The sequence below is a fragment of the Channa argus genome, chromosome 12 (assembly GCF_033026475.1).
Source record: "Channa argus isolate prfri chromosome 12, Channa argus male v1.0, whole genome shotgun sequence".
In the NCBI taxonomy this organism is placed as follows: domain Eukaryota; kingdom Metazoa; phylum Chordata; class Actinopteri; order Anabantiformes; family Channidae; genus Channa; species Channa argus.
Window position 1 is genome coordinate 1,280,399 of NC_090208.1, and position 24,124 is coordinate 1,304,522.

Genomic DNA, 24,124 nt, shown 5'->3' on the forward strand with positions numbered 1-24,124 from the left:
GTTTTCTACCGTTGTTAAGCTTCGTTCCTTCTTATGTGTTAGCAGTCCTTTCAAAATAAAACACATCCGTCTTACAGGAAGTTACATAAATAAAAGCCACAAAACAAATAAAGGTTTGAACTAGGCACATTAGCAGGAGAAAACATTGTAAGGACGTTACATCACTTCTTCTTCTGCTTGCATGTGTGTATTTGCTGCTTTGGTTATTTTTAAGTATATTTCAATGGTCACGGGTGTAAATTGTTGGTTTAAAAACAGAATAAATCTGAATATGTCGCTTTACACACATGGACGTGGTGACTGTAGTTTCTCTGCTGCTTTACAAAGTAAACAGTTAAAAATCCAAATGAATCAGCATGTTACTAACTACAGAAGGAATATTTGGCCTGGAGACATTGTGGTAGTAATAGTAGCAATAGTATAATATGGAATGTTCAAAGTGGGATTTTGGTATTTGGTAGTAAACAGTTTGTTCCCATAGCAAACCACAGGTTTCTACTTAGACCGAGGTAACGGATTTCATTCAGCTGTTCACTACCTTCCTCCTCATGTCTTCACCAGCACCTGCATAGCTGTGAAACTACAATCATGAGACACACTGGTTAACAGTAGATTCTTTCTTATAGTAACAGTTGTCATGGTTGCTGGAATATTTTTAAGCTCCAAGTGTACTTTTACCTCCACACAAAGGCCGATCTGCTGATTGTCACTCTCTGCTTAACCCGCTCCATAAAAAGAAAAAGAAACTGCGTGTATTTCACTTTTAGCTCAAACTGTTGTGTTGCATGACACAGATGCATTGTGGGTCAGGCTTAGGCTTGTTTCAGCCTCGTGGTGTGAGCTGTACCAAGCCAACCTGGAGCAGGACACAAGGTGATGCTCCTTCCTTTATTTGAAAGGCAGATCTACATATATATGTGTATATATATATCTATATCTATATAGATATAGATATAGATATTTTTGTCCATTACTACATACTCAGTAACTGGTAATGAAAAACATTGACTTTTTAGCAAAATTTAGAAATTTACTAAGAATCAACGTAGGGTTTTACATATAAAATATTGCCTTAGTTGTTTGGTGCACAGCTTATTTGATTATAGGAAATGAGGGAGGAAAAGTGCAAAAAGTAAACATATAGAATGACGTTAATTCTAGCATTTGCAATGTTAAAACAGCAGCATCAGTTGTATTTATTTATGTATTTATTCAGGCAGTTTCTGTGGGACAAGAGTTGGTGCCAGTGGTGGGACCTGGGCCTCAGCAGGAGTCCAACATCAGTCAGGAACACTCTGACCAGAGGGGTGGAAGGAGTCAGACGTAGTCTTCCCCACATTCTTCAGGATACTCGATGTGATGAGACACTGCAGCCCAGTGTACCGTACAGACATGGAGCAAGTCAGGATGGACTTGTAACAAACCCCTATGGCAGTAATTACAGCGTGAAGACTCTTTTGGTAATTCTCTATATGTGGCAGTTGAAATGGCCACTAGCACCGGCTGCTTGTGTTTGCATACAGGCAGAGATTATACAGTTGTTCCTGTCATTTTATTCAGGTGAACCTGTTTTAACACTTTAACCTCTGCTGGGTGTTTTCTATAAACATCCTCATTCTCAGCTTCAACGTTTCTTAGAACTGATCAGACAGACTGGTGAACTGGTGTACTAATACTCTGTGTGAATGTATTTAGAGGGGCTCCATGTTAGCAGGGAAGGCAAGCAACTGCTTGGGTCCCAGACCAGTAGGGGGCCCCCAAGAGCTGACCAAAGTTCAACTCTGTACAGCACTGGCTGTGTGCAAAGCTTGCAAAGACACTAGCAGTCTCAGACCTCGCTAAGAGGACCCCGAATCAAACTCTGCTGCAAGTAGCACATGATTCAGTGTAAACAAACAGGTCTAATGAAACAAGGAAGACCAGCTGAGTAAAAGGAAGACGAGTTATAAATCTGGCAAGATAGTGGTAAGTGGAGCAATGGAGGTCAAAGATCAACGGCTTTCAGCTTTTCCCTTCAGGGGTCAGCACAGCTAGTTTGGGTAGTACATGTACATAAATGCCATTAAACTTCTCTTTGAATTCCCCATATCAAAATATCTCTACTTGTAGCTGAAAAATTCCTCCAGATGACATCACTTAATAAAACATTCAGTTCACATTATATCATCTGGTTCTCACACTATGGAGTTTGTAATCACCTGCTTTTCCTGCTTGACCCAGATGACATCATTTCAACTCCTAATTATAAAAAGATGTCCTCCAGGTGATGTCATTTAGATGAGTTTTTCAGCTACAAACAGAAATATTTTATTATAAGTAAGTCAGAGTAAAGTTTACATTTACATTCTAAACTAAAGAATAGAAAGCTGAAAATTGGGGAAGTTGCTCTTTACATTTTGATGAGTAGTCACTTCCTATATTGCCATAGAGCAGGACACATTAAAAGGCCTCTCTGTTCTCTCAACTGAGCCAGCTGGACCTCAGGTAGCTAACAGTGTATCTACGATGTAAAACTGCTAAAAGCAGAAATTCCTTGTAAAGAGTCAGTGTTTGGTTTATAGGAATGTGTCCGTGCAACATGAAAACGGGCTCCACTCCACATGTAGACATGAAAGGCTGATTCTAAGCTGAAGAAAACTTGTTTTAAATTTCAGAAAAGAGAAGGTGAAAAAGAAAACTTTGGTCCCTTTGTGCTAATACCTGCCTCGAAAGCTGACACGGTGCATCACTTTAACTGAAGTAGTAAATGTCCTATACCTTCTCTCATCGCTCTTGTCATCCGTCAGCTTGAAACCACAGCTGTGGGTCACTGTCAGAAGAAAATCTTACTTGGAGACGACAGAGTCACCAGAGTCTCGTTTTAAAGTTTTACTCGCAGCAAACAGAAACAGATATCAGCAGGTCATACAAAGGACAATGCTGCTTCAGCCTTGTGTCTTTTTCTCACTGAAAACAGTTGAGATGGTTGCTAACCGCTGTGGAGGACGCGTCCTTCCTTCATGTCCTGATAAAAAGTGTGTGACCTTCAATAAAATACAGTTTAAAATGGTATTTTGCTAACATTCAGCTCTGATCCTGATCTGCTTTACAGGTTTCCACACATCTCCTGTTCAAATATTATCATCTGAGTAATCAAACCACTAGACAAACTGAGTGTTGACCTCTGACCTTTAGTGACCCGTGTCCTCCGGGTCCAGGTGTGTCTGGACTGACACAATCACTGACACTCCAACAATAAGACACAGATTTTAACTCTGTCCTCCAGCCTCTGTGAATGTCAGTTCAGACCTCAGTCAAAGTATAAAAAATGCTTTGCGTCATGTTGGAAACGCGAGCCGACACGAGAAGTGAGTGCAGATTCAAATGGCTGCATACTGGTGAAGCGTGGCTGAAACACTGTCACACTGCAGCAGAACAAGCTGAGCAGCAGCTCTGGACTTGAGTGCTTTCAGTCATGTGATAGATTCTACTTTATCTTCTTTCAGTATAAAAAAGCAAACATTCAAAAACATTTCATGCTGTACCCGAGTTTTCAGCCAGTGCTGGTTTGACTCCTGGTTCCACATGGAAACGTGTTGAAGTGTTTTTGGGCAAAACACTAAACCCAGGTTTCTCCTGACAGGCCTGTACCATGTGTATAACGGTCTGGAAACGGTTTAAAGTTTACCTGTTAGCGGCACAGTATAACCAAGTCCAACAGGTCAAGCAGAAGAACCAAACCCAGGAACCCAGGTGGGTACAGACAGAGAGAGAGCTTTGACAACTACAACACCATAATGTGACATAAAGTGAGTGCAATAAATATTGTTAAAGGTCTTAACAGTGTTAAAACAAATATGAAGCTGTTGTCAATCACACTCACATACGTAGATGTAATAACTGTCAAAGATCATCAGTGTTTGACAGTATCAGTAGTAAGATCACACAACCAAGAGCTGTAGATGCTGAGAAATGATATATTTTGACATAGTGTTATTTAAAAAAAAGCTTTTCTCTTACACCCATTTCCCCTCAGTGTGAAGCTAAATTTAATTCTGACTCCTCCCATCTGATGACAACTACAACTAAACACAGTCCAACCTCTAGATTAGTTTGGATCTGGTTTTCAAACTGTCACTGTCCATCTCATCTTTGGAGAGTCCTGCAGATTTCAGAAGAGAATAGTCCAAATCCTGTAGAGGACAAAACCTTAGTGAAGTGTGAAAGAGGAAGAGCCAGTCAGACCCAGGATCAGTGCTGACGGGTTTCACTTCAGTCCAGACAACATGACGATTCAATTTACTTTTGAACTTCTGGGTGAGTCAAAGCCATCGATCATCCATAATGAATCTGTGTTGTTCAGGTGTCAGGTGTGTGAAGAGAACAGCTCTGTATCTGACAGCTTTAGTACCTAATGAACTAATACATGCTGATGGATGAAGCAGCAGTCAGTAGGATTTCCTGATCCAGACTGTTCTTGATCTGATACTTAAATTATTGATAGGAATTAAAGAAAAACTGTGATCCTGTCTCTGCTGTAGCTAATGACACATTTGTCATTTGAAGCACTACATTCAGCATCACTCTGGTTATGTTCTTCCTCGTGTGGTCACTGCTGTTCCATCTCACCTGCACATCTTGCTGATACAAAGATACAGAGTGACACAGTGAACCATCCACTGGAGCCTATTTGTTAAGTTACGCTGAGTCAGCTACTGACAGTGTAGCTTTGGATTATTGGAAGTGCTGACGATGGTCATTAACGACATGCTCTGTTCTGCATCTTCTAATAACGAGATCTTTAGCTCATATTAATGACTTATTATCTCATTATTACGAGATGAGGCCTCCAGAAAGTTTTCTTTTTTGGTAAATGCAATGCGCTGCCTTTTTATAGTATCACTGATCTTCAACCTTAGTTTTGATTCATTACTGCAAATGCTTCTTTGAACATTTGCTGTTTTCAACACACATGTGAAATGAGTTGATAATTATTTTCTCCTTTTGAAAAGTTCTATGTATCTGGTCTGTAGCGTTTACATTTGCTTTTGTATTGCTGCTAGTACAGAGTCAGTAACTAAAAGGAAGGAACGGAACGTTGAGGATTTTTTACAGTCCAAATAGTCAGAAATCAGGTTTTCTCCTTCAATCTGTACGTGAATTTAACTTCCTCTCTGTATTTCACAGCCGTAACAGTTCTGGCTTTTGTGGTTGTCCTGGTTCTGTTTCTGGTTGGACTTGTGCAGCTGTTGAGGAATAGAACAGGTATGAAATCTTGTCCAGTCCTCACGTCTGTACTGGAACTACAACTTTGACCGAGTCTGTTGGAAGATAGAGTTTGAAATGACATTTTCATATCAACCATTTTTTTCAGGTTCATGTTGGACATCAACCCACTGGCTCTGCTGTAAGTCATGTTCTTGTTACTTTACATTTCTAACTTTGATTATTTTCTCTGATCATTTTCTGACAAGACAGAAAGTTTGTAGTTTTCACATTATTTTTTTTCTCTTTACACTGTTGGAGACGTACAAAAAGGTTATTCTTCAGAACTCAGGCCCAGATACAGTAGCATCCATAGCTGCTGTGTGCCTGATACCCACTGAGCTGTAAAGCACTTCATATTGCACTAGCCTGAACAAAAAGTGCTATATAAATACAGTTTGAATCATTGGTTGGTTGGTTGATGTTTCTGAAAGTAGTGTCACATAAATCCACTACTTAGATAAATAAGTAAATAAATAGATAAAAACCATAGTGACGAAATGTTTTAGGAAATAACTGAGTTATCAATCTACATATGTATTTCTGAGAATACAGAACACTAAACTGCTTCAGATCTTCAAGCTAAATATAACACACACCAAAAAATGTTGAACATAAACAGATTGAAAGTGCATATGGCAGGTTACCAGCAGCTGTTCATGTAGAAACACTAGTCTGCTGGTGGTGGTAGCAGCTTAGTAATCACAGAGCATTCTCACCTTTGACTAACAAAGGCTCATAAATTAGTTTGGTTTCAATGAGGGGACAGTTTGGTGTCAGTGGAAGATTGGTCCCTTGTCTTCAGCCCTAAATTTGTAAAGACCTGAAGTTTACCTGCACCAAGCAGGGACATCGTAGGACAACTTAGTTTTTATCTTTATCCCACTTCCTCTGTCTTTTCACTTCCTTATACTAATTCTATTTTCCTCCTCACAGATAGCCCCTCCCCCACATGTGCACTGTCCCCTAAACCACTTCCACCTCGACCTCTTTTTTCTCCTGCTTTATATCAGTCAGCAGTCAACCTTGCTGATTTCATCCTGCTAACTTATTCAAACTGTGCATCACTCTCCTCATTTCCAACTGTTACCAAGGACGACTCATCCACCCTCGTCCTCTCTAACCATGCTGCCACCTGTCCTCTGCACCCCATCCCCTCCACTCTCCTTAATGCAGTTGCACCCACACTAATCCCAGCTATTACACAAATCATTCATACATCTCTAACAACAGGCACCTTCCCACCTCATTTAAACGGGGCCTGATTACTCCACTGCTTAAGATCCTATTCTGGACTTCTTAGTTGTTTAGAATTGCAGACCTGTTTCCCTTCTTCCATTTCTGGCTAAGACTCTTAAATGAGCAGTATTTGATCACATTTGTAAGAGTGGTCATTCTGCACAAACAGCAGCCCTGACAGTCGTGGGATCCCTGCATTGTGCATAATCTGCTGCTCAGTCTTCTGTCCTGATCCTTTGACACTGTGAACCAGCAGTGCTGTGCCACAGGGCTCAGATCTTGGTCCTCTTCTTTTTTCCATCTATACTACATCCCTGGATTCCATGATCCACTCATATGACTTTTCCTGTCATTGCTATGCTGATGACACACAGCTCTTCCTTTCCTTTGACTCCACTGTCTCCTCAAACATTTCTGACATCTCTGCTTGGATGAGAGAAAGACATCTTTAGCTCAACCTCTCCAAGATAGAAGTTCAAATCTTCTCAGCCAGACCTTCAACACAACACCACATCGACATAGGGTCTACAGTGATTGTACCTACAAAGGTTGCAAGAAATCTGGGGGGCACCACTCATAATCAACTATTCTCTTTCATCTCTCAGGCAGTATATTTACGCTCAACAACATCAGAAAGACCTTTCTCAACATGTAACCCAACACCTTGTGCAGGCGCTGGTCACCTCTCATCTGAAACACTTTATTAGGAGATAAACACAAAAAAAGGAACTCAGGAAGGGTCAAATCTTTATGTTCACAGCTGTGTTTACTGTAATTTAAAGATGGCCATGTTTAGTTTTAGGCAGAAACACACATTGATGTTTGATAAGCTGTTTTCTTCAGTTACAGGTCTGGTTCTGCTGACTTTTGTAGGTAAGATGATGGGAACGTTTGTCCTTAAATTTATGTCTAACCTGTCCTCACTCAATGGGACCCCTGACCTTTACTTTCCTACTATTGCAGGATTGGTAGTTATACAGTATGGACTGGCTGTTTCTAATGGTAAGCTGATGGAAATGAGTTATTAAAGGAGTCCAGGACAAGAATGGAGAAAAGATTTCTGCCTCCTAGTTATTAAAAACCATCTTATTTATATTAACCATCTGGAGTCAATGGACGTGCTGGCATCTCACGTTCTCTTTAAGATGATATCTCATGAAGACACTGCATATGCTTGATATTTTTTGCGAGTCTAAAGTGCAGATGTCCAAGTCTATGGCAGTTTTTGAATGGTGTTGATAGGCCAAGTAAAACCAGAGTTAGGACAAATGGTTCGTGTGTGTTCAATTGCACAAATTAGGACGCATCCAGTGATGCTTTGAATATTCATCCCACATGATAAATCTGCTGACTAAAACAATGACACCAACTATTGGCGTGGTGAAAAGGTTCAAGGTAAAATATAAAGGTGAAATCACAAGTATTTAAAAATGAGCAGATATACCCTGGACTCCAGAGACTTAAAACATACTAAAAGACTTTTGGCTGCTCAGTTTTTGATTCTTCACTCCTCACATTTTGTTAGAGGGACTGAGATGTTAGTTAAGGCAACAAGACATTAGAGGGTGAACGATGTTTCTTTATGAAGAATCTCTGTTCTTATGCACCAGTTTCTCAACTACAGAAATGGTTTTAGTAACTGAACCTGTCACTTTTCTCTTCCTGTTATACAGTAGCAACAAGATATTATGGACGTCCTCCTCCTGGTGAGATTACAATCAGACTGTTCTGCCACCTCGTGGCCTTCTGTCCATACTGCATCTCTACTGGTCTGATGATGTCCATCTGCTGTTGCAGGAGGACAGGTACTACAAAACACCCACAGCAACCCAGCAACACGATGTCCTATTATGTTATGACTAGAACAGCAGAAAGACACTGTTAAGTCTGATTTCAGCCCTGGTCTGGTTTTTCCCAGCTGGTTTTCAAAGTTCAGCCTCAGTTTGTCAACTGGATTTCTGTCCTGTCAGAAAGTTAGTCCGCTGTCTTGAACAGTTCCATGGTTTGATGCTTTGCATGTTTTCATCTCACAAACAGGAGTGAGATCATTTAAACAGTTTAGTAGTTAATTTAGCTACATACAGATAAACCCCCCGGTGGTTCTAAAGTTGTGGCTAGTTGGCATAAAGTCTGCTGTGATTTATAGAACTCTGGTGGAGAACAGCTGCACAATGTGTGCATCTTCCAGCCATTGATGGCTCCAGGTTGTCCATTCGCACCTTCTGGTTCTGCCTTCATTGTGGAACTACAAAAAGTAAAGGCCCATTTGACTTTTTCTCAACACTAAGGAAAATCTGCCTTTAACCACGTGAACCAGCCTGTAAAATATCATTTAGTCTGGAATAAAACTGACAACATGTTGTTAGTGACGAGCTTTCATGGCAGTGAATCATGTACCACAGACACACAGACAAACACAGACATTCATGGAGCCAGAGTTGAACTTTACACCTCTGCTTCTTAACTCCACCCACAGGAAACAGAGCAGCTGTCTCCATGGAGATGACTCCACCTGTTGAAGAAATGGACTATGATGACATCGCTGCCTATGTCACCACTGAGCATGACCTCACAGCTGCACACTGACTTTGACAAAACATGAAAGTAATCCCGATGTCATGAGTCCTGTCCTGGCAAACTTTTCCTTCTAGTAAAACTAGAATTACCACTATGCAGCTGAATGCCTCAGTGACCCACTGCATTTTCAGTTTACACGCATGACTGTCCACACTCATGTTCAAATCAATTCATCCATGAGTCCAAGTGGACATTCCTACTTCATTCTTGTGTCCTGGTGGATTCTCTAGGCATGATAGTATGTTCACATGAATAGAACAGATGTTTTTGACCTCTGACCTCTGACCCCCAAAATTGTTCAGTTCATCGTTGTGTTAAACTGGACTTCCTGAGATATCACGCTCACAAAAATTGCAGGGACAAAAAACGTCACCTTTTAAAAGCAGCACTCACAATTTCCACAGTTTCTACCAATTTCTGCCCCAATGTCTTGTAAAACATAATATATATATATAATTTTAGAAAATTATAGAAATTGGTCTTTAGTTCGACAACATGCTTATCTCCAACTTTGTGTACTACAATGACCTGATGGTATATATCTATAATATCCAATCCAGTCTGTAATTTCTGTACTACATTTATATGACACACACATACAGCTTAATTATCTAATCTGAAGTTCAGATGCTTTGAATCTGTGTGTCACGTTAGATAATTAAAGTTATGTATAGTTAAATGCTGATAATAAATGTGTGTCAGTATGAAGAGGGACTAAGGTGACATCTGTATTTAGATCTTTGTGGTCACATGGCGTTTTAACCAGTCATTTCATGAGCACGTTGCACATACTCTTCCTGTGAGAAAAAACAGCCACAGGCACCAACTTGAAATCCACCTCTCATCACAGAGAGGAACATACGTCTGAGAGCTCAGTGGTCGGAAACCACAGACACTTTGGACAGAGATGTGGAAACAGCAACATGTTAACAGGTGAGTCATTCTTCACCATGCTCTCAACAAGTGGATGAGTGCATGTGTGATGTGCACCAACAGAACAGGCCTGGGTAGCTTGTGGTTCTGTTCAGCTGTTCTGCTGGATCCACACGTGTCCTGAATAATCAACTTTAACATTTTTGTCCTGATCGTAGTGGTACCCACCACTATGATAATACCTTGGTCCAGAGGTGGGGGAAGTAACAAAGTACAAATACTTTGTACCTGTCTGAGAGTAAAAATTTAAGGTATCTGTATTTTAACTTTTTACTTTTACTCTGCACATTTTAACACATCTATACTTTCTGCTGCAGAGCTACAGTTCGTGCAGGAGCAGCAAAAGTGCTTTTTACTGTTACAAATTACACATTGGAAACACATATACACGTTGAAAAACAATTAACTTAATGCATATTTGAGCTAAGAATAAAGGTAAATCCAAATTGCATAGTGAACTTAACTGTGAGCTATAACTACCTGTGGCAGCGATCATGCACGTCCCACCCAGGTGTTCAAAAAACGTTTACCTTTTAAAAAGACGTTTATGATCATTAAAACAATATGAGTTTATATATATGTGGCTTTCCCAGCTCAATCACCAGAGCTGAACACAATCGAGCTGTTGTGAGAGCGGCTGGAGCAAAGGGTCCAGAACCATGAGTAGAAAATCCCACCTGAATGTCCTGTCAGCAGTTATTGTTGCAAAGGGCAGTTGAGTGTGTTTAAGATTGTGTTTCATTTTTCTCCTCCCCCCTTAGGACACGAGGGGACACTAAATGACTAACTAGTTATTTTAGTAGCATTGAAATCGGTGTCCGGGGTGAGGTTTGTAACAGGAAGGTTGAGTGTGAAGTCGTCTCTCTGCTGTTCAGATGCTCAGACCTCATCCAGACAACATGAAGACTCCATCTGTCTCTCTGCTCCTCGGTGAGTCATTAGTATCAGCTCATTTCAGAGGAAACACATCTAAATTAGTGACAAACTAGAAACGAGTCTGATTTAAGACAGGATCCATATTAAAGCTGGATCCTGATCTGTATGTAAAAGGCTTCAGCTCGAAAATTCTTGTATTTTGAAATGTTTTGGATTAATTCAGAAACAAACGACATTTTCATTTCATTGACCTTCTGTTTTAGGTGTGTGTTTGCTGCTGCCTGCAGTCACTGTTTGTGCAGGTGAGCTCCTGAAAGTGAAAATAAATGAATCTGTCACATGAATTAAACTTAAACACATTTGGACAGTTTAGATTTCTGCAGACACCTGGATTGAGCTCTGGTGACTGTGGAGGCCATTTGAGGCCATCAGAAGGTTAGTATATATTTCTTTGAATAAATCTACAGATCCAGCACTGAGTAAATTAAACCATAAAGAAAAAAATGAAAGTTTGGAAAAAGTAAGCCCCTACAAGGTCAATGGAAGCCTCCTCCAGTAAAAGAATAAAGCTTAAACAAGTTTGGGAGATAAGAAGTCAGCTTTCCTTTGGTCTAATCCAGACTCACTCTGAACCTTTCCTGTGCTCTAATATCAGTTAGGGGATGTGCTGGTGTTACTCGTTGTAGTGATGGCAGCTGTAGTAGTGACCTCATGACTGTTTTAATCATGATAAAGTGTTCAGGAGCAGGATCACACCTCAAACACTCTCCTACCGGACTATCGTCTACAGCATAAATGCCCCCCTCCGGTGATCGTGTTCTCCTGTTTCGTACCCCAACCTCCCTCCTTGTTCTCTTTGGTCCCTATAGGCCCAGGTGGGTCTTCTGCACAAAGCCTTTCCCAAGTCCCAGTCACACGCTTCAGCTGTCACTCCATCAAATCATGACTCCAGGTGTCATCCAGGTCCATCCTCTATCACCGTTTTACTCACACATTTTAGCCTCAACAAACTCCTCCCTCGTATCATGTGCCCCCCCACTCAGATTTTCCTGCAGGCTGTAGCCAGTAAGTTCTCCATCAGTGCAGTGATGGAGGTGAAACCAAGGATGTAGAGACTCAGTAACTTTCCACCTGGTCCTAACAGTAACATGTCACAGAGCCAGTAAGGACTGATTTCATTCTCTGAGAGTCTGGATTAACACTGGACCCTGTCTCTGTTTGTGTCTCTGGTGTTCAGATCATCCTCTGGTCCTGAAGATTCCTAAACGTCCTGTGATGACAGGAAGTGATGTCAGTCTTTACTGTGAAAAGAGAAATGGTGACTTTCTCAAAGCGTTCTTCTATGTCAATGAAACTCTCCTTGCATCTATCCTTCAGCAAAGGTTCACCATCCACAATGTCAAACGGTCTGATGAAGGTCTCTACTCATGTTCAACTTATGAATATAAAAAATCTCCTCAGAGCTGGTTGAGGGTCAGAGGTCAGGACACTGACATCACTTCCTGTTTAAAGATATAAACTATCCTGCTGACCTGATGATAAACTGATCACTGAACCAGATTCTCCTCCTCTCTCCACAGATCCTCCTACAACCTCTGATCCTCACATCATCACATCATCTACAACATCTGATCCTCACATCATCACTCTCTACACTGCTCCTGTCAACCTTTCTCTTCTTCCTAATGCTTCCTTCCCTCCCCCCCCTGTCTCCTCCACTTTTCCTTCTCCCACTCGCCCCCTCCTCATCACAATCATAGCAGTTCTGGGTTCTCTGGTTTTCGTGGTCTTGCTGTTCATGGTTGTGGTGGAACTTGTGCAGCTGTCGAGAAAACAAACAGGTACGAAAAGTGGCTGATCCAGTCAGCAGGGTTGTACTGGATCCACAAAGTGGGACTGGTTGGAAGCCTGTCCTGTCCTGTAAACATTGATCCAGCAGCTAGTAGGAAAAGTTCAATCCTCCATACTGATCCCTTTGTGTTTTCCTGCAGATCCAGAACCAGGACTGAGGAGACGTCATGCAGGTACATCCTCGTGTAGTCTGATCCAGCTGATCTGTGATGATGGAACTTTTCTGTCAGGATGGAGATCTTTTCCTGTCCTCTGCTGTGAGTCATCATTTAATCTGATTTCCCCACATTGTTATTGCATTTGAATATGTAATCATCCTGCTGACCTCTGAACTTTAGTACATGTTGTTCTTGTTTGTAGGTCTCACTTTGCTGCCTGTAGCAGGTGTGGCCTTGTTGTTGTATGGACTGATTGTGGCTTCAGGTGAGAGGATGGAGAGGACGGAGAGGACAATAAGGGACACCTGTTTGTGAGATGTTGGCATCAGGTCCCAGGTTTTGTCTGATTGGTTTATGGCTCCTGCACAACCTGTAACCCTTCCAAAAAAGAGTTAATGGACGTTAGCTCTGTGCAAGTCTATTTTGGGATTTGGCTTAAAGGGCGACTTCATCAATTTTCAACTTGCTCCCCGTGGCTTTAGTTTAGGGTGTAGATATACCATAAAGCTTTTACACCTCTCTCCGAATTCCCTATATTAAAATATGTGTCTTCTTCTGGGAATTAACGCCTCCAGATGACATCACTTGTGGGAACCCTCAGTTCAGATTATGTCACCTCTTTGCTCAAACTATGGAGGTTGTGATTGTGGTCAACCTGCTTTTCCAGAGATCCCCCATGATTTATGTATTTGCTTGCCAGCTCCAAAGAATTTCTTTCAGTTCAGCAGAGTTTATATATTTACTAAGTTTATTTGTGACATGTCCATTTTTATGCAGCAGATTTTCCAGAGATTCTGTTTCTGAGACTCTGCCCTGAGTCGATTTTCTCCCCCGACTCCTCTGCAGGTTCTCTTCCTCCCCATGTCTCTGGGATCAGACACTTCCTTCGTCTCGTGGTCTTCTGTCCATTCGTCATCTCTACTGGTCTGATGGTGTCCAGCTGCTGCAGCAGGAAGACACGAGGCAAACCAGTTGTCATCATGGAGATGAGCCAGCGTGTCAGAGCAGGTCAGAGACTGGATAAAGTCTATGATGACATCACTGCTGGTGTCACCAGTGAGGATGGGTTCTGAGCTGCAGGGACTGAGTGTGTTAGAGCTGAATGATTAACATTCATTAAACCTTTGATAAAGATTAGACACCAGCGGCACTTTTTCCAATAGCTGAAAACAGCAGTGTAAACAGCTGATTGGAACATCCCTAAGTCAATGATGATCATTTTAGTGCAAGAGTTTCTAAAATGCTAAATAACCTTTAATGATAAAAACAGAAGATCACATCAGGAAGAGCTGAAACTGGATCAACTGTACAGTTCTACTTTAAATCGAGTGTTGATGGTCGAACATTTGCATTTTCATGTCCCTCTGCAGGGTGAGTGAATATTCTCTGATCTTTTGACAAACGAAAAAAAATCCACGGATGCTGACTCCAGTGTTTCCAGTGACACCTCTGGGTCTAGTTCTCCCAGCCTCACCAGTTTAGTTTGCTACAGCCCTAATATGTAATGCACAGTGGCTTCAGAAAGTGTTATAATAGTGATATTTTTGTGAATGTTTTAGCAGCAAGTTGTGTTTTAAAGAAAGTAGACATTTTACTGTTCGACAGTGAGAAGAACTTTGATAGTTTTGTCTCTTTACTTTAAAGCTGTTGTTGATCTCATAATTATCATGTTCTCTGTTGACTGTTTTGTCTTTAAGTCTATAACTATGTACTGATAAATATCATTTAGTGACATAAAACGTGAGTTTGTTTATTCCTGAAATTATTCATGTCGTGAGGTACATGTGACAAGGATGCTGTAATAAAACTCTTACTTGAAAACTTGTGTCTTGATTAGGGTGTTTTAGCCCATCATGGGCAACGTTCCCTCTAAGCTGCGCGCTGCTGACACGGTCTCCACGCACAGAAAATCTGCTCAACGCACAAAAAAATTAAAAATAAAAACCCAACCTGACTTGAAAATCAAATAAACACATAAGAATTTCTTCTGTACTATCTTGCAGTGTGATTAAGTGAGTGACTGTCCGCTCCAGCCAATGACGTATTTCCTCAGTAACAACGTCACTGACAGGCTGTGACAGTGGTGTGAAGACACGCTAATGATGCTAAGTGCTGCTTATGTTGACCCTTAATAATAATGTTATTTACAATGTTCATTCATGGATATAGATCATTAAATACTGTCACAAGTTTATGAGTAGTAGAAATTCAAATAATCATTATGTGCTGGAATTTGCAGATAAACAGTTACAGGACTGTCTCCCAGACCACAGTAGGACAATCTGTGTCCTACTGCCTCATACTCGTAATATACAAGTCAGAGCTTTTGAATAAAAATGTGTATTGTGTTTTCAAAATTAAAGTTCATAGTTGACTTGGTTTGGTTGGCAGTTCATGTTTTGCCATAGTTGAAATTAAATATTTATCATCCTCTTTTGTGGAACCAGCTCCCAGTCCAGAATCAGGAAGCAGAGACCCTCTCTACTTTTAAGACTAAGGTTTAAAGGTTTTCCCTTCTGACAAATCTTAAGGAAATGAGTTACATTTTCTCTAGTCCAAGTTCATGTGACGTCTCATTGAGTCCTGAGACGTAACAGTGGGCATGTTGAAGACATTTGTGTTTATACTGTGTGGGTTTATGTAACGTGCCCTGAGGTGATTTGGTGCCATCGGAATGAACTGAATTGATTAACACGATGAAAGGTTGTTGGCCTGGTTACCTGGTGTTTCGGAAACAATGGTCCTGAGAGAATAATTACTGTAGTGCAGCAAGTTTTGATTGGTCTGCCAGCGTCCAACATGTCTGCTAAACGACAGGTCTGATGTGCAATTGAAGGATCTTTGGTGTTGTTTTGCATCAACATAATATTTAATGCACAGTGAGCTAATACAAATGTTGCTGTGAATTTATTTATCAAGCATGGGAACTTTTGCACTGATATAATTTTCAAATTTGTATCATTTCTATCACACTCCTTGACCATTTGTACTAGCTGAATGTGCAGTTATTATTACGTAACAATGACATAAATGGTCAAGGGGTGTATAAAGTTAGACTAAAATATTAAAATCTATCCCTCCATTCATATCTGTACCAGCTTCTCTTATTTAGTGCCTCCTTTTACATCTGCCCCACATCCTTTACCTCCCTCATCTGAGATAAAAGCCGGCATCCACTCCTCTGCTCTGTTAGTTACCTGCTAAACCTCTCAACAAACCTCAATACGTCCACAACTCTGCTGCCTGTTTACTTACTTACTCCCATGTCCATCACTCCAATACTTCACAGGTACAGTCTGTCTAGCTTTGAAACTACATCAATCTGAGACTCTAAATGAATGATGTACCACATTCAAAACAGAAAAGGACAAGTTGTAGGACTTTGTGGTCATAGTGTGCCACCGTTTGCATCTCTCACAAAGAGTCAGGGTCAGAAAAGAAAAACTGTGCAAATGAGGTCAGACAGGTCGTTTTCTTTAATGCGAATCCAGATTAAGTAAAACATATATAAATATTCATCTATCCAGTAACTTGTATTTGACTGTTAAGGACTGAAGCTTCCAACCAGCACTTTCAAACTTGTAATGATTGGATATAGACACTTTTAGCAGAGTAGAAATGTGTCTTTAGCATGTTTTCAGGCTGGTGGATTAAATCAGTGTTTAATAGATGCAAACTTTCCAAAAAAAGGCAGGTCAATACTGATTATTGCTGATTATATCTGACTGTTTGATCATTGTTGTCTTTGTGTTGGATGCTGGTAATTTAGTATAAACATGTTTTTTTCACAATAGCAAAGGTAAATCCCCCTGGTATATACTGTGTAATATGATGGTCGAGGATCAGGTTTAGACTGGCTGGATATCAGGATACAGTCCTGGATCAGGTTTAGACCCACTGAATAGCAGGGTCCAGAGACCGTCATTGAATCTGCTGTTTAGACTGCCCAGCAGGTGGCAGCACTGACAATCTGCTGAGCTGAAAAGTGAGAGCAGACTATTTCCATCTGACAGACAACGCCAGGATCAGGACCAGGACCAGGGTCAGCAACAGAACCAGGATCGGGTCCAGGCTCGGGTCCAGGCTCACTCAGTGGAAACAAAGTTCCATCCTGATTCAAAAAGAAGTAATAAGGACATGGTCAACAACATGGTTCCTCTTGGTCATATGTTGAAAGTGTCCGTGGACAAGACATTGGAAACAGGATCAAACTGGTCTTAAACAAATATAAACAACTCATCATTCATGATTTGTTTCAGTGAAACCACACACTGGTTCCAGAAGAAATAAAACGGTTTCAGACTGTGTGTCCTGCACTGACCTCGGGCTATCCAGCTGTAGTAGATGACTCCCCCGAAAGCTACAATTAGACCCAGGATCAGTCCTGAGGCTCCAATAGCAATTAAGCCTCTGTTTGAGTCAGGCAGGGATGGATCTGAGGACAGACAGGCAGAGAGACAGGTGAGCAGGCAAACAGGTGTAAAGACAGGAGGGTGTAGGGACAGACAGGTATTTACCCCAGTCCGTAACCAGAGGTTCTCTCAGGCTGGCATGCTCCACCACACAGGAGATCTTCTCTCCTTCTCTGTTTCAACACAAAACAACACATCACTGGTTCTGTCACACTGCTCATTAAACTGGACCAAAGATGGAGCTGAATGAGCCTAATTTGACATAACAGAACCTAACTGGTCCTGGGCGTAGCTGGACCTAGACTAAACTGGACATAAATGGCACCAAAAGTGATCTGCACCTCACAGGACATAATCGGTCCTAAGAGGACCAAATTTGGAACTGGACTGAACTAGCTGAAAACAGACCTGGGTCTCATTTCTAAAACCGTGAGGAATCCACACTTAAAATGTGGCTGGTTTTAGGATTCTACACTTGGACCTGGACTCACCTGGGAGTGTACTCCAGATTGGTGTGGGCCTGGTAGTGCCAATCACCGTCTGCCAGCTCATCAATGGAAGTGATGCCAGAGGTGACTTTCTCTCCATTTTTAAACCAACTCAGTGTGATCTTCTTGGGGTAGAAGCTGTAGACGCTGCAGACCAACATGGCAGGACGGTTATCACCAGGGGGGGGCACAGACTGAAGTCTGACAGTGGGCTGAACTGAAACAGATAAGATATTAAAACACCCTCAACTATGCAGTGTGGGTAATGTCTTTCTGAAGACGCTTGGTCCTTCACATCACAACACAACACCGCGGCCTTCCACACATTATCCACAGGATCTGTGTTCATCATCTTCAAACATCCTATTACATATGTCACAAGCTCCATGTGTTTAGAAAACCTAATGCTCCAAAGTGCTCGTTTTGCTGCATGAAGATACTCGGGGAAGGGGATTAGGTCTAAAATTATTTACAGGGACATCCCCAAGTAATATGATACGTGTAAATAGTTGTTTTTTTAAATGTCACTGTCTTAAAATTTTTGGAAATCCATGTGGTTTGTCCAAACTTGGTTGGTTGGACCCAAATAATTTTAATATAATTTTTATTTGATATGTTCTTAGTGTTAAACACGGCTTTAGGCAAAAATTTTAGTAAAACCAGCTGCTTCAAAACTATTTTCATCCTTTCACTTCTTGCAACCTCTGTGGGGTTTAGGATTTGTTTGGATTTAATTCAAAATCCACAAACTTGCCATTTTTTTGCCTTTGGATGTAAAATAAATTTGCAAACGTTACTATTATTCAATTCAATTCAACTTTATTTATAGTGCCAATTAACGACAAAACTCACCTTTTCTTTGTTGTAATTGGTTATGAGGTAAAGATTGTGTCGGTTTTATCCATTTAGCACAAAACATTTACTTTAAAATCTTGAAGGTCGACTCTGAATCTGAGATACAAATCAGCAGCCACTAACACTAAGCACAGTGCTGCTGCAGTATCAATGTAATAACACTTACTGCAGCACCACACACAGTCACAGATTCATCACTTTCACAACTGATTTCCAATCAAGTTACAGAAAGAATCTGTTCAAGCTGCTTGAACATTGTGCATGAAGAGACATGCTGAACAGCAGCAGAAGAAGAAACTCACCTGCACTGGAGAGAACACTGCCGAACCAGACGTTGATGTTATTTCTGCAGTATCTCACTACTTCGCTGCTCTCTGCAGTTAGAATGGAAATATTCTGATTCCAGCGGTGGGCATTCTTTATGCCCAGGTCTGTGAAGCCAGCAAACCTTCCCACACTGCTGTTGAAGCGGATAAACTCCAACTTGTTGTAATAGTAAGAGTCAATGTACTCGATGTCCTGCGGCTCGGAGGAGTAGAAGCGACAGTGCTGCACTCTGGCATACCAGTATCCATCTGGAGAGCAAAAGACAAAGAGCACAAAACATCTGTTTGCACCTGTATAGACTGAGAAATCAGTAAATGGGCCACTAGCTCATTTTAGATTCAGTCTGAAGTTCGGAGGTCAAGTCATCCAGGTGGAGTTAGTGTCGTTTACCCAAAGATCATGGAGGAGCAGAATTTGAAGGGATTTTATTACTCTTCTCTGATGACTACATTTTCTATCTGTGCCGGCTTGAAGCCATGTTAGCTCCTGCTCACCGCCGTGACCGTGAGACCCGATCCTTCATGACGCAACATGGAAAGAGGCTTCTCCTCAGTCCCATTCCAGATTAGTGTCAGTATAACACAAAAGTGAACTTGGACGGTGCAGTTTTCTAAAAAAGCGTTTGATAAAAGTGATCCAAACTGTTCAAAAGAAAAAAACTGCTGTGAAATGAATGAATGGAGACTAGAAAAACTGGAAAAACTGTCCTGAACTCGGGGATGATAATGCCCGAGTGTTAATATTAACATAACTTCCCTTTTTTTGTTTTTGGTGGATGTTGCATGTGGATGACATTCAGCTGCAGAAACACATTTTAAATCAGGACGTGAATGTGTGCGTGGTCCAAACTGGTCCACAAAGTGCTGTTTTACAGTGCACGACATGTGAAGGTGTGTTGGGCTAAACGGTTTGTTAATGTAGCAGAGTATTCAGTAAATTGTATGAGACATACAAACATGTTTCATACCGGGTTCAACAGCAACAGACTCAAAACTTCCTGGATTGTCAGGAAGATGGTTCAGACATGCAGGAAGTGAAAGGAGCAGCACAGCCACAGAATGAAAGAGGATTGTCACTTATCAGTGTTAATCTCTTCTACTACTGAAAGCATCGATTTTGTTAAAGTTGCATTTTTAAACTCCATTTCCATCATTTCTGTTCTTCGGTGGTCTCATTTAGAGCCCAGTCAGTTTATTCTGTCACTGTCTCGTCTTGCTTAGAATCAAAGTTTGCTGAGTCTATTGGATCACAGCTTTCATTTGCAAAATGATTCCTACCACCTGCTGCGAAGACAAAGTATGACAAAGTATAAAGTACTGATCCTTGCAGTACTCCTACCTGCTGCGAAGAAGGTGATGAAGAGCAGAGAGAAGGCGAAAAAGGCTGAAGCCATGATCCTGTTCCCTTCACAAACACTGACACACTGAGAGCTGAGAGCCGCTCTAAAAAACAGAGGACCTGGTCACATGAGCCGCAGTACAGCATCATCTGTTGCCAGGCAGACAGGGCCAGCCGCTGCATTAGGCCTAGTGATGCTCTGTTTATTTCTTAACGTCCAGCTGATAGTTTAACTTATTAAACTCGTCAAACACGAATGGGCTGCTAGAAGTTTAATTTTTCATTCATTCACTCCACACTGTGGATCAGCTGTGGGTCTTTCCCCTGCAGCTGCAGCTGCAGACACGACACAGGGAAAAGGAAGAATGAATGAATGAAAGCAGCTTTTTCTGTGTGTGAGCTGGCAGAGGAATCAGTTCTTAAAAGCATGAAAACCCCATTCCTGGCTTACCAGAGACGGCTGGTTTCTGATTGAGGAAAGTAGCTTTTTCTTGCACATTTATTACTGGTTATCTTTGATCAATCACTGTTTGCAAATCTACGTTTTTCAATGTCATAAGTCATTTATGTGTTTGAGCATTTTTATCTCATTCAAACCTGAGGCAAAAACCCAGTCCTCTTTTTTTCCCAGTCTGTTTATTAATTCCAAGTGTGAAACAAACAGCAGCAGTGTAATGAGGTTACATCATCTTTTAGATACAGTCATCACTATGAGACATTGAGTAACAAGACAATAAACAGCGTGTGCAATGTCAAAAGTTCATCGTTCAAGACAATCGAAATAAACTAACAGTCATTGCTGGAAATAACAAAGTTATTACCTGAAAAAAAAGACTAAGAGATAAAAGCTGTGAACTGCAGAGCTGTTGGTTAAAGAGGCAGTTGTTTAAATGCTTGAGAATAAATAGAAACGTGTCCAAACGCTGAAAGACAGAGAACTGTGTTGCTACACGTAAAGAAGAGCTGAGGGGTTTGAAGTCTATAGCTCAGACTAAAAACCAAATGAGGATACCTGCCATCATGAGAACTTTAGGATGGTCTGTGACTTTATTCCAATTTACTAAGGAAAAAAAACATTAGTTTACGAGTTAACGGGATCATTTTAACCCTGTTCATGTTAACCTGAGTTAGTCAGTCCTGCAGCCAATCATCTGCATCTATTTCCTTTCGTTATAAAGAAGGATCCAGTTGCAATCCCGAGCACACCAACAATCAGACCCAGTCCACAGAATACTAGAGGTGCAGTACTGGGCTCCTTCACATCCACATCTGGAAACAGAAAACACACACAGACGTTAGCATCGCTAACACACACGGTTTCTAGATGTCGTGCTTTTATCATTTTAAAGTGTTGTTTATGTCGCACTTTGCAGATTTATTAGCCTGATTTGGAAGTTTTACGATGGATGTATCTCGTTGTACAAAACCATTCTATGTTTATCAGCTATACTTTGATGATGTTATTTAGCTGCTCAGCTGGACTTTAATCAGTTTTTCCTCTCAATAAAGTCTCTTACTCCAGAATCTGGTGAGTGGTTTGGTCAGTTTTGGATGCTTCACGGCACAGCTGTAGATGTCTCCCTGCTGTGGGAGGAACTCCAGTCTGGAGATCTGGCTGTAGGTGCCCACTTTGTTCAACATGGGAACGTTCGTGATCGCCCTGTCAGTCATGTTCTGTCCGTTCTTGGTCCAGTAGATTGTGACGGGAGCGGGATAGAAACCAGTCACCTGACAGATGAGGCTGTTCTTCTCTTCGAGCACCACGGGGTCTCTGCTGTAGACGACCGGACTGTTGGGTAGATCTTTGAAACAAATGTGTGTTAGAAAAGCAACTGCATCATATTGATATTTCTCAACCCAATAATAATAAAAGTGGTGAACACTTCTCCTCCTCGCTTTTTGCTTTGATCTTTTCTCCTTGACTTTGCTGCCTTGAACCTCACTCATAAGTCGCTTTGTCTAAATGTAAATGTAAACTGCAAACTCTGGAATTATTTTGAAGGCACTGAATCATTTGAGACCATAAGATCTGGACGGCCTGTCCCTGACCTTTAGCTCAAGCAGTTCACGGCAACTACATTTTGTAGAACTCTTTAACTCTTTCCAGAAACCTTGTAGATTCTTCCAGCCCTTTGGAATTAAAGAATAATTCAGTCTGGTTTTGAAAAAACTGAGTTTTACTCTGTTTCTTGGATGTGACAATTGTGTCTGTGCAAAAACAAACATAAAACACATTCTCAAACATCTCTTGTGGATTTGGGCGTGATCAGCGTGTGCTCGTTATGTATCCTTGGATTCTGGATTTCATACTGGCCAATAACAGAGCATTGTAACATGGAGGATAAAATCCCTGTTGACTGTTCACAAGTCAGAAAACACGGTGGAACTAATCAAACCTGCAAACAGCAGCTTATTTAACAAGTAAATGTGTTTTTCCTACCAACCAACATTGGGATCTTCTTCAGGGCTGTACGCATGGTTTTCAGGTTCATCTTGCACAGCGCCTGCTCCTTCACAGCTCCTTCATACAGGCCACGGAAGATTGGACGACCTGCAAAGTCCGGCACAGCCTCTACGTCTCTATTGTTGGCGAAGTCCGTGTACCAGATCTCATCGCCCTCCAGTCCGAACATGTCGGCTCCATCGTCCTCTGAGCAGCCAGTGATATGAATGTCCTCATGCAGCACTGAAGAGAAACCAGAGGAGAAACCTACTGAGGGACTGTGTCCACGTCCCCGAGTGTTGGCAACAGGTGTGATCAGGTGAGTGAGACACTTACCATCAGCAGAGACGCAGCAGAGGACGAAGACCAGCTCTAAAAACTTCATCATGACAATGGGATACGTCTGAAACTGTCTGAATCCCTGTGAGGACATTTGACAGAAAATGGAACAGCAGTTGAAAGCTTACTCACATATCAGCCAATCATAAAATACAGTGCCCGTGACGTCACCAGTAACCGGGTGGACACAGCAGCAGCTACTCACGCCCACAGAGAACTTTTAATCAAGAGCGGGAGGGGGTTCATTTGTGTTCCTCTGTCTCTGTAACACCAGTACCCGGGTGCTTCACTGGTCCACAGTGCAGAGCTGACGTCACCACAGCTTCTGTCCATTGTCTCTCCAACTTTTATGCAGTGTTTGTTAACCATCTTCCAGCAGCTGATGCTGTGGGTCTTTCGGATGGAAGACTGTCTCATTCTCTGAGTTTGTGTAATAACAGTGACCACAAGGTCAGTGGTTCGATCCCCGATCAGTTGTCCCGGGATCAACCAATTACACTCCGTGGCCTTCCGTGGGACCGGGGATCCCACACGTTATCTGGGCAAGACACTGAACCTTTCCCCTCCCCAGCTGTGCAGCCCGATAGAAACTAGGGTTGCGTCGGGAAGGGCATCCGGCATAAAAACTGTGCCAACATGCAGACAATGTTCCAGTGTGGCGACCCTGACCTCACGGGATAAGGACAAAAAAACAAAACAAACCAAAAAAAACCACACTCTGTTACTCTGCACAGTTACTCTGTGCTGGTTCAGTCAATCAGAAGCACCTCACTTCCACATATCTGTGATGACATGTGAAAGTGAAATGACCTGTCATCCTATGCTGATGATGTTTTATTAACATCAGATCTAGATTAAGAGGAATTTATCTGTTCTGTCTTTGGCTGATACATATTTCACACATATTCTGCTCATATTCATATTAAAAGGTCATAAATGCCTCAGAATAAAACCTTTGTCCACATTACTGACCTGATCTATGTTCTATGTCTGACTTTAAGTCTCCTCTGATAAATTATGAACTACTTTACAGGGTGTGTCTAT

At 41.5% G+C, this 24,124-nt stretch overlaps 4 protein-coding genes and 1 long non-coding RNA gene across 5 annotated transcripts in view; 3 read left to right on the forward strand and 2 right to left on the reverse strand.

The window, feature by feature from the left end:
• Window positions 1–24,124, forward strand: part of LOC137137310 (uncharacterized) — a 60,335-nt gene that overhangs the window by 33,414 nt on the left and 2,797 nt on the right. The window lies entirely within an intron of this gene.
• LOC137137712 (uncharacterized) lies at window positions 7,242–10,756 on the forward strand. Its single transcript, XR_010915766.1, has 4 exons — window positions 7,242–7,356; window positions 7,447–7,485; window positions 8,157–8,288; window positions 8,960–10,756. It is a non-coding gene; the product is annotated as an uncharacterized lncRNA (long non-coding RNA).
• On the forward strand, window positions 10,795–14,750 carry LOC137137308 (uncharacterized). The gene is made up of 7 exons (XM_067523430.1): window positions 10,795–10,923; window positions 11,133–11,171; window positions 12,107–12,349; window positions 12,450–12,710; window positions 12,861–12,977; window positions 13,081–13,143; window positions 13,725–14,750. Exons 1-7 carry the CDS (start codon window positions 10,869–10,871, stop codon window positions 13,949–13,951), a joined length of 1,005 nt encoding a protein of 334 aa, XP_067379531.1. The 5' UTR covers window positions 10,795–10,868; the 3' UTR covers window positions 13,952–14,750.
• On the reverse strand, window positions 16,332–20,454 carry LOC137137312 (H-2 class II histocompatibility antigen, E-S beta chain-like). The gene is made up of 6 exons (XM_067523441.1): window positions 20,299–20,454; window positions 18,936–19,208; window positions 17,782–17,995; window positions 17,396–17,463; window positions 17,200–17,313; window positions 16,332–16,989 (listed from the first exon to the last, which is right to left on the reverse strand). The coding sequence occupies exons 1-6, from the start codon at window positions 20,351–20,353 to the stop codon at window positions 16,964–16,966; spliced, it is 750 nt and encodes a 249-aa protein (XP_067379542.1). The 5' UTR covers window positions 20,354–20,454; the 3' UTR covers window positions 16,332–16,963.
• On the reverse strand, window positions 21,168–23,234 carry LOC137137313 (H-2 class II histocompatibility antigen, A-U alpha chain-like). Its single transcript, XM_067523443.1, has 4 exons — window positions 23,078–23,234; window positions 22,739–22,984; window positions 21,816–22,100; window positions 21,168–21,567 (listed from the first exon to the last, which is right to left on the reverse strand). Exons 1-4 carry the CDS (start codon window positions 23,172–23,174, stop codon window positions 21,446–21,448), a joined length of 750 nt encoding a protein of 249 aa, XP_067379544.1. The 5' UTR covers window positions 23,175–23,234; the 3' UTR covers window positions 21,168–21,445.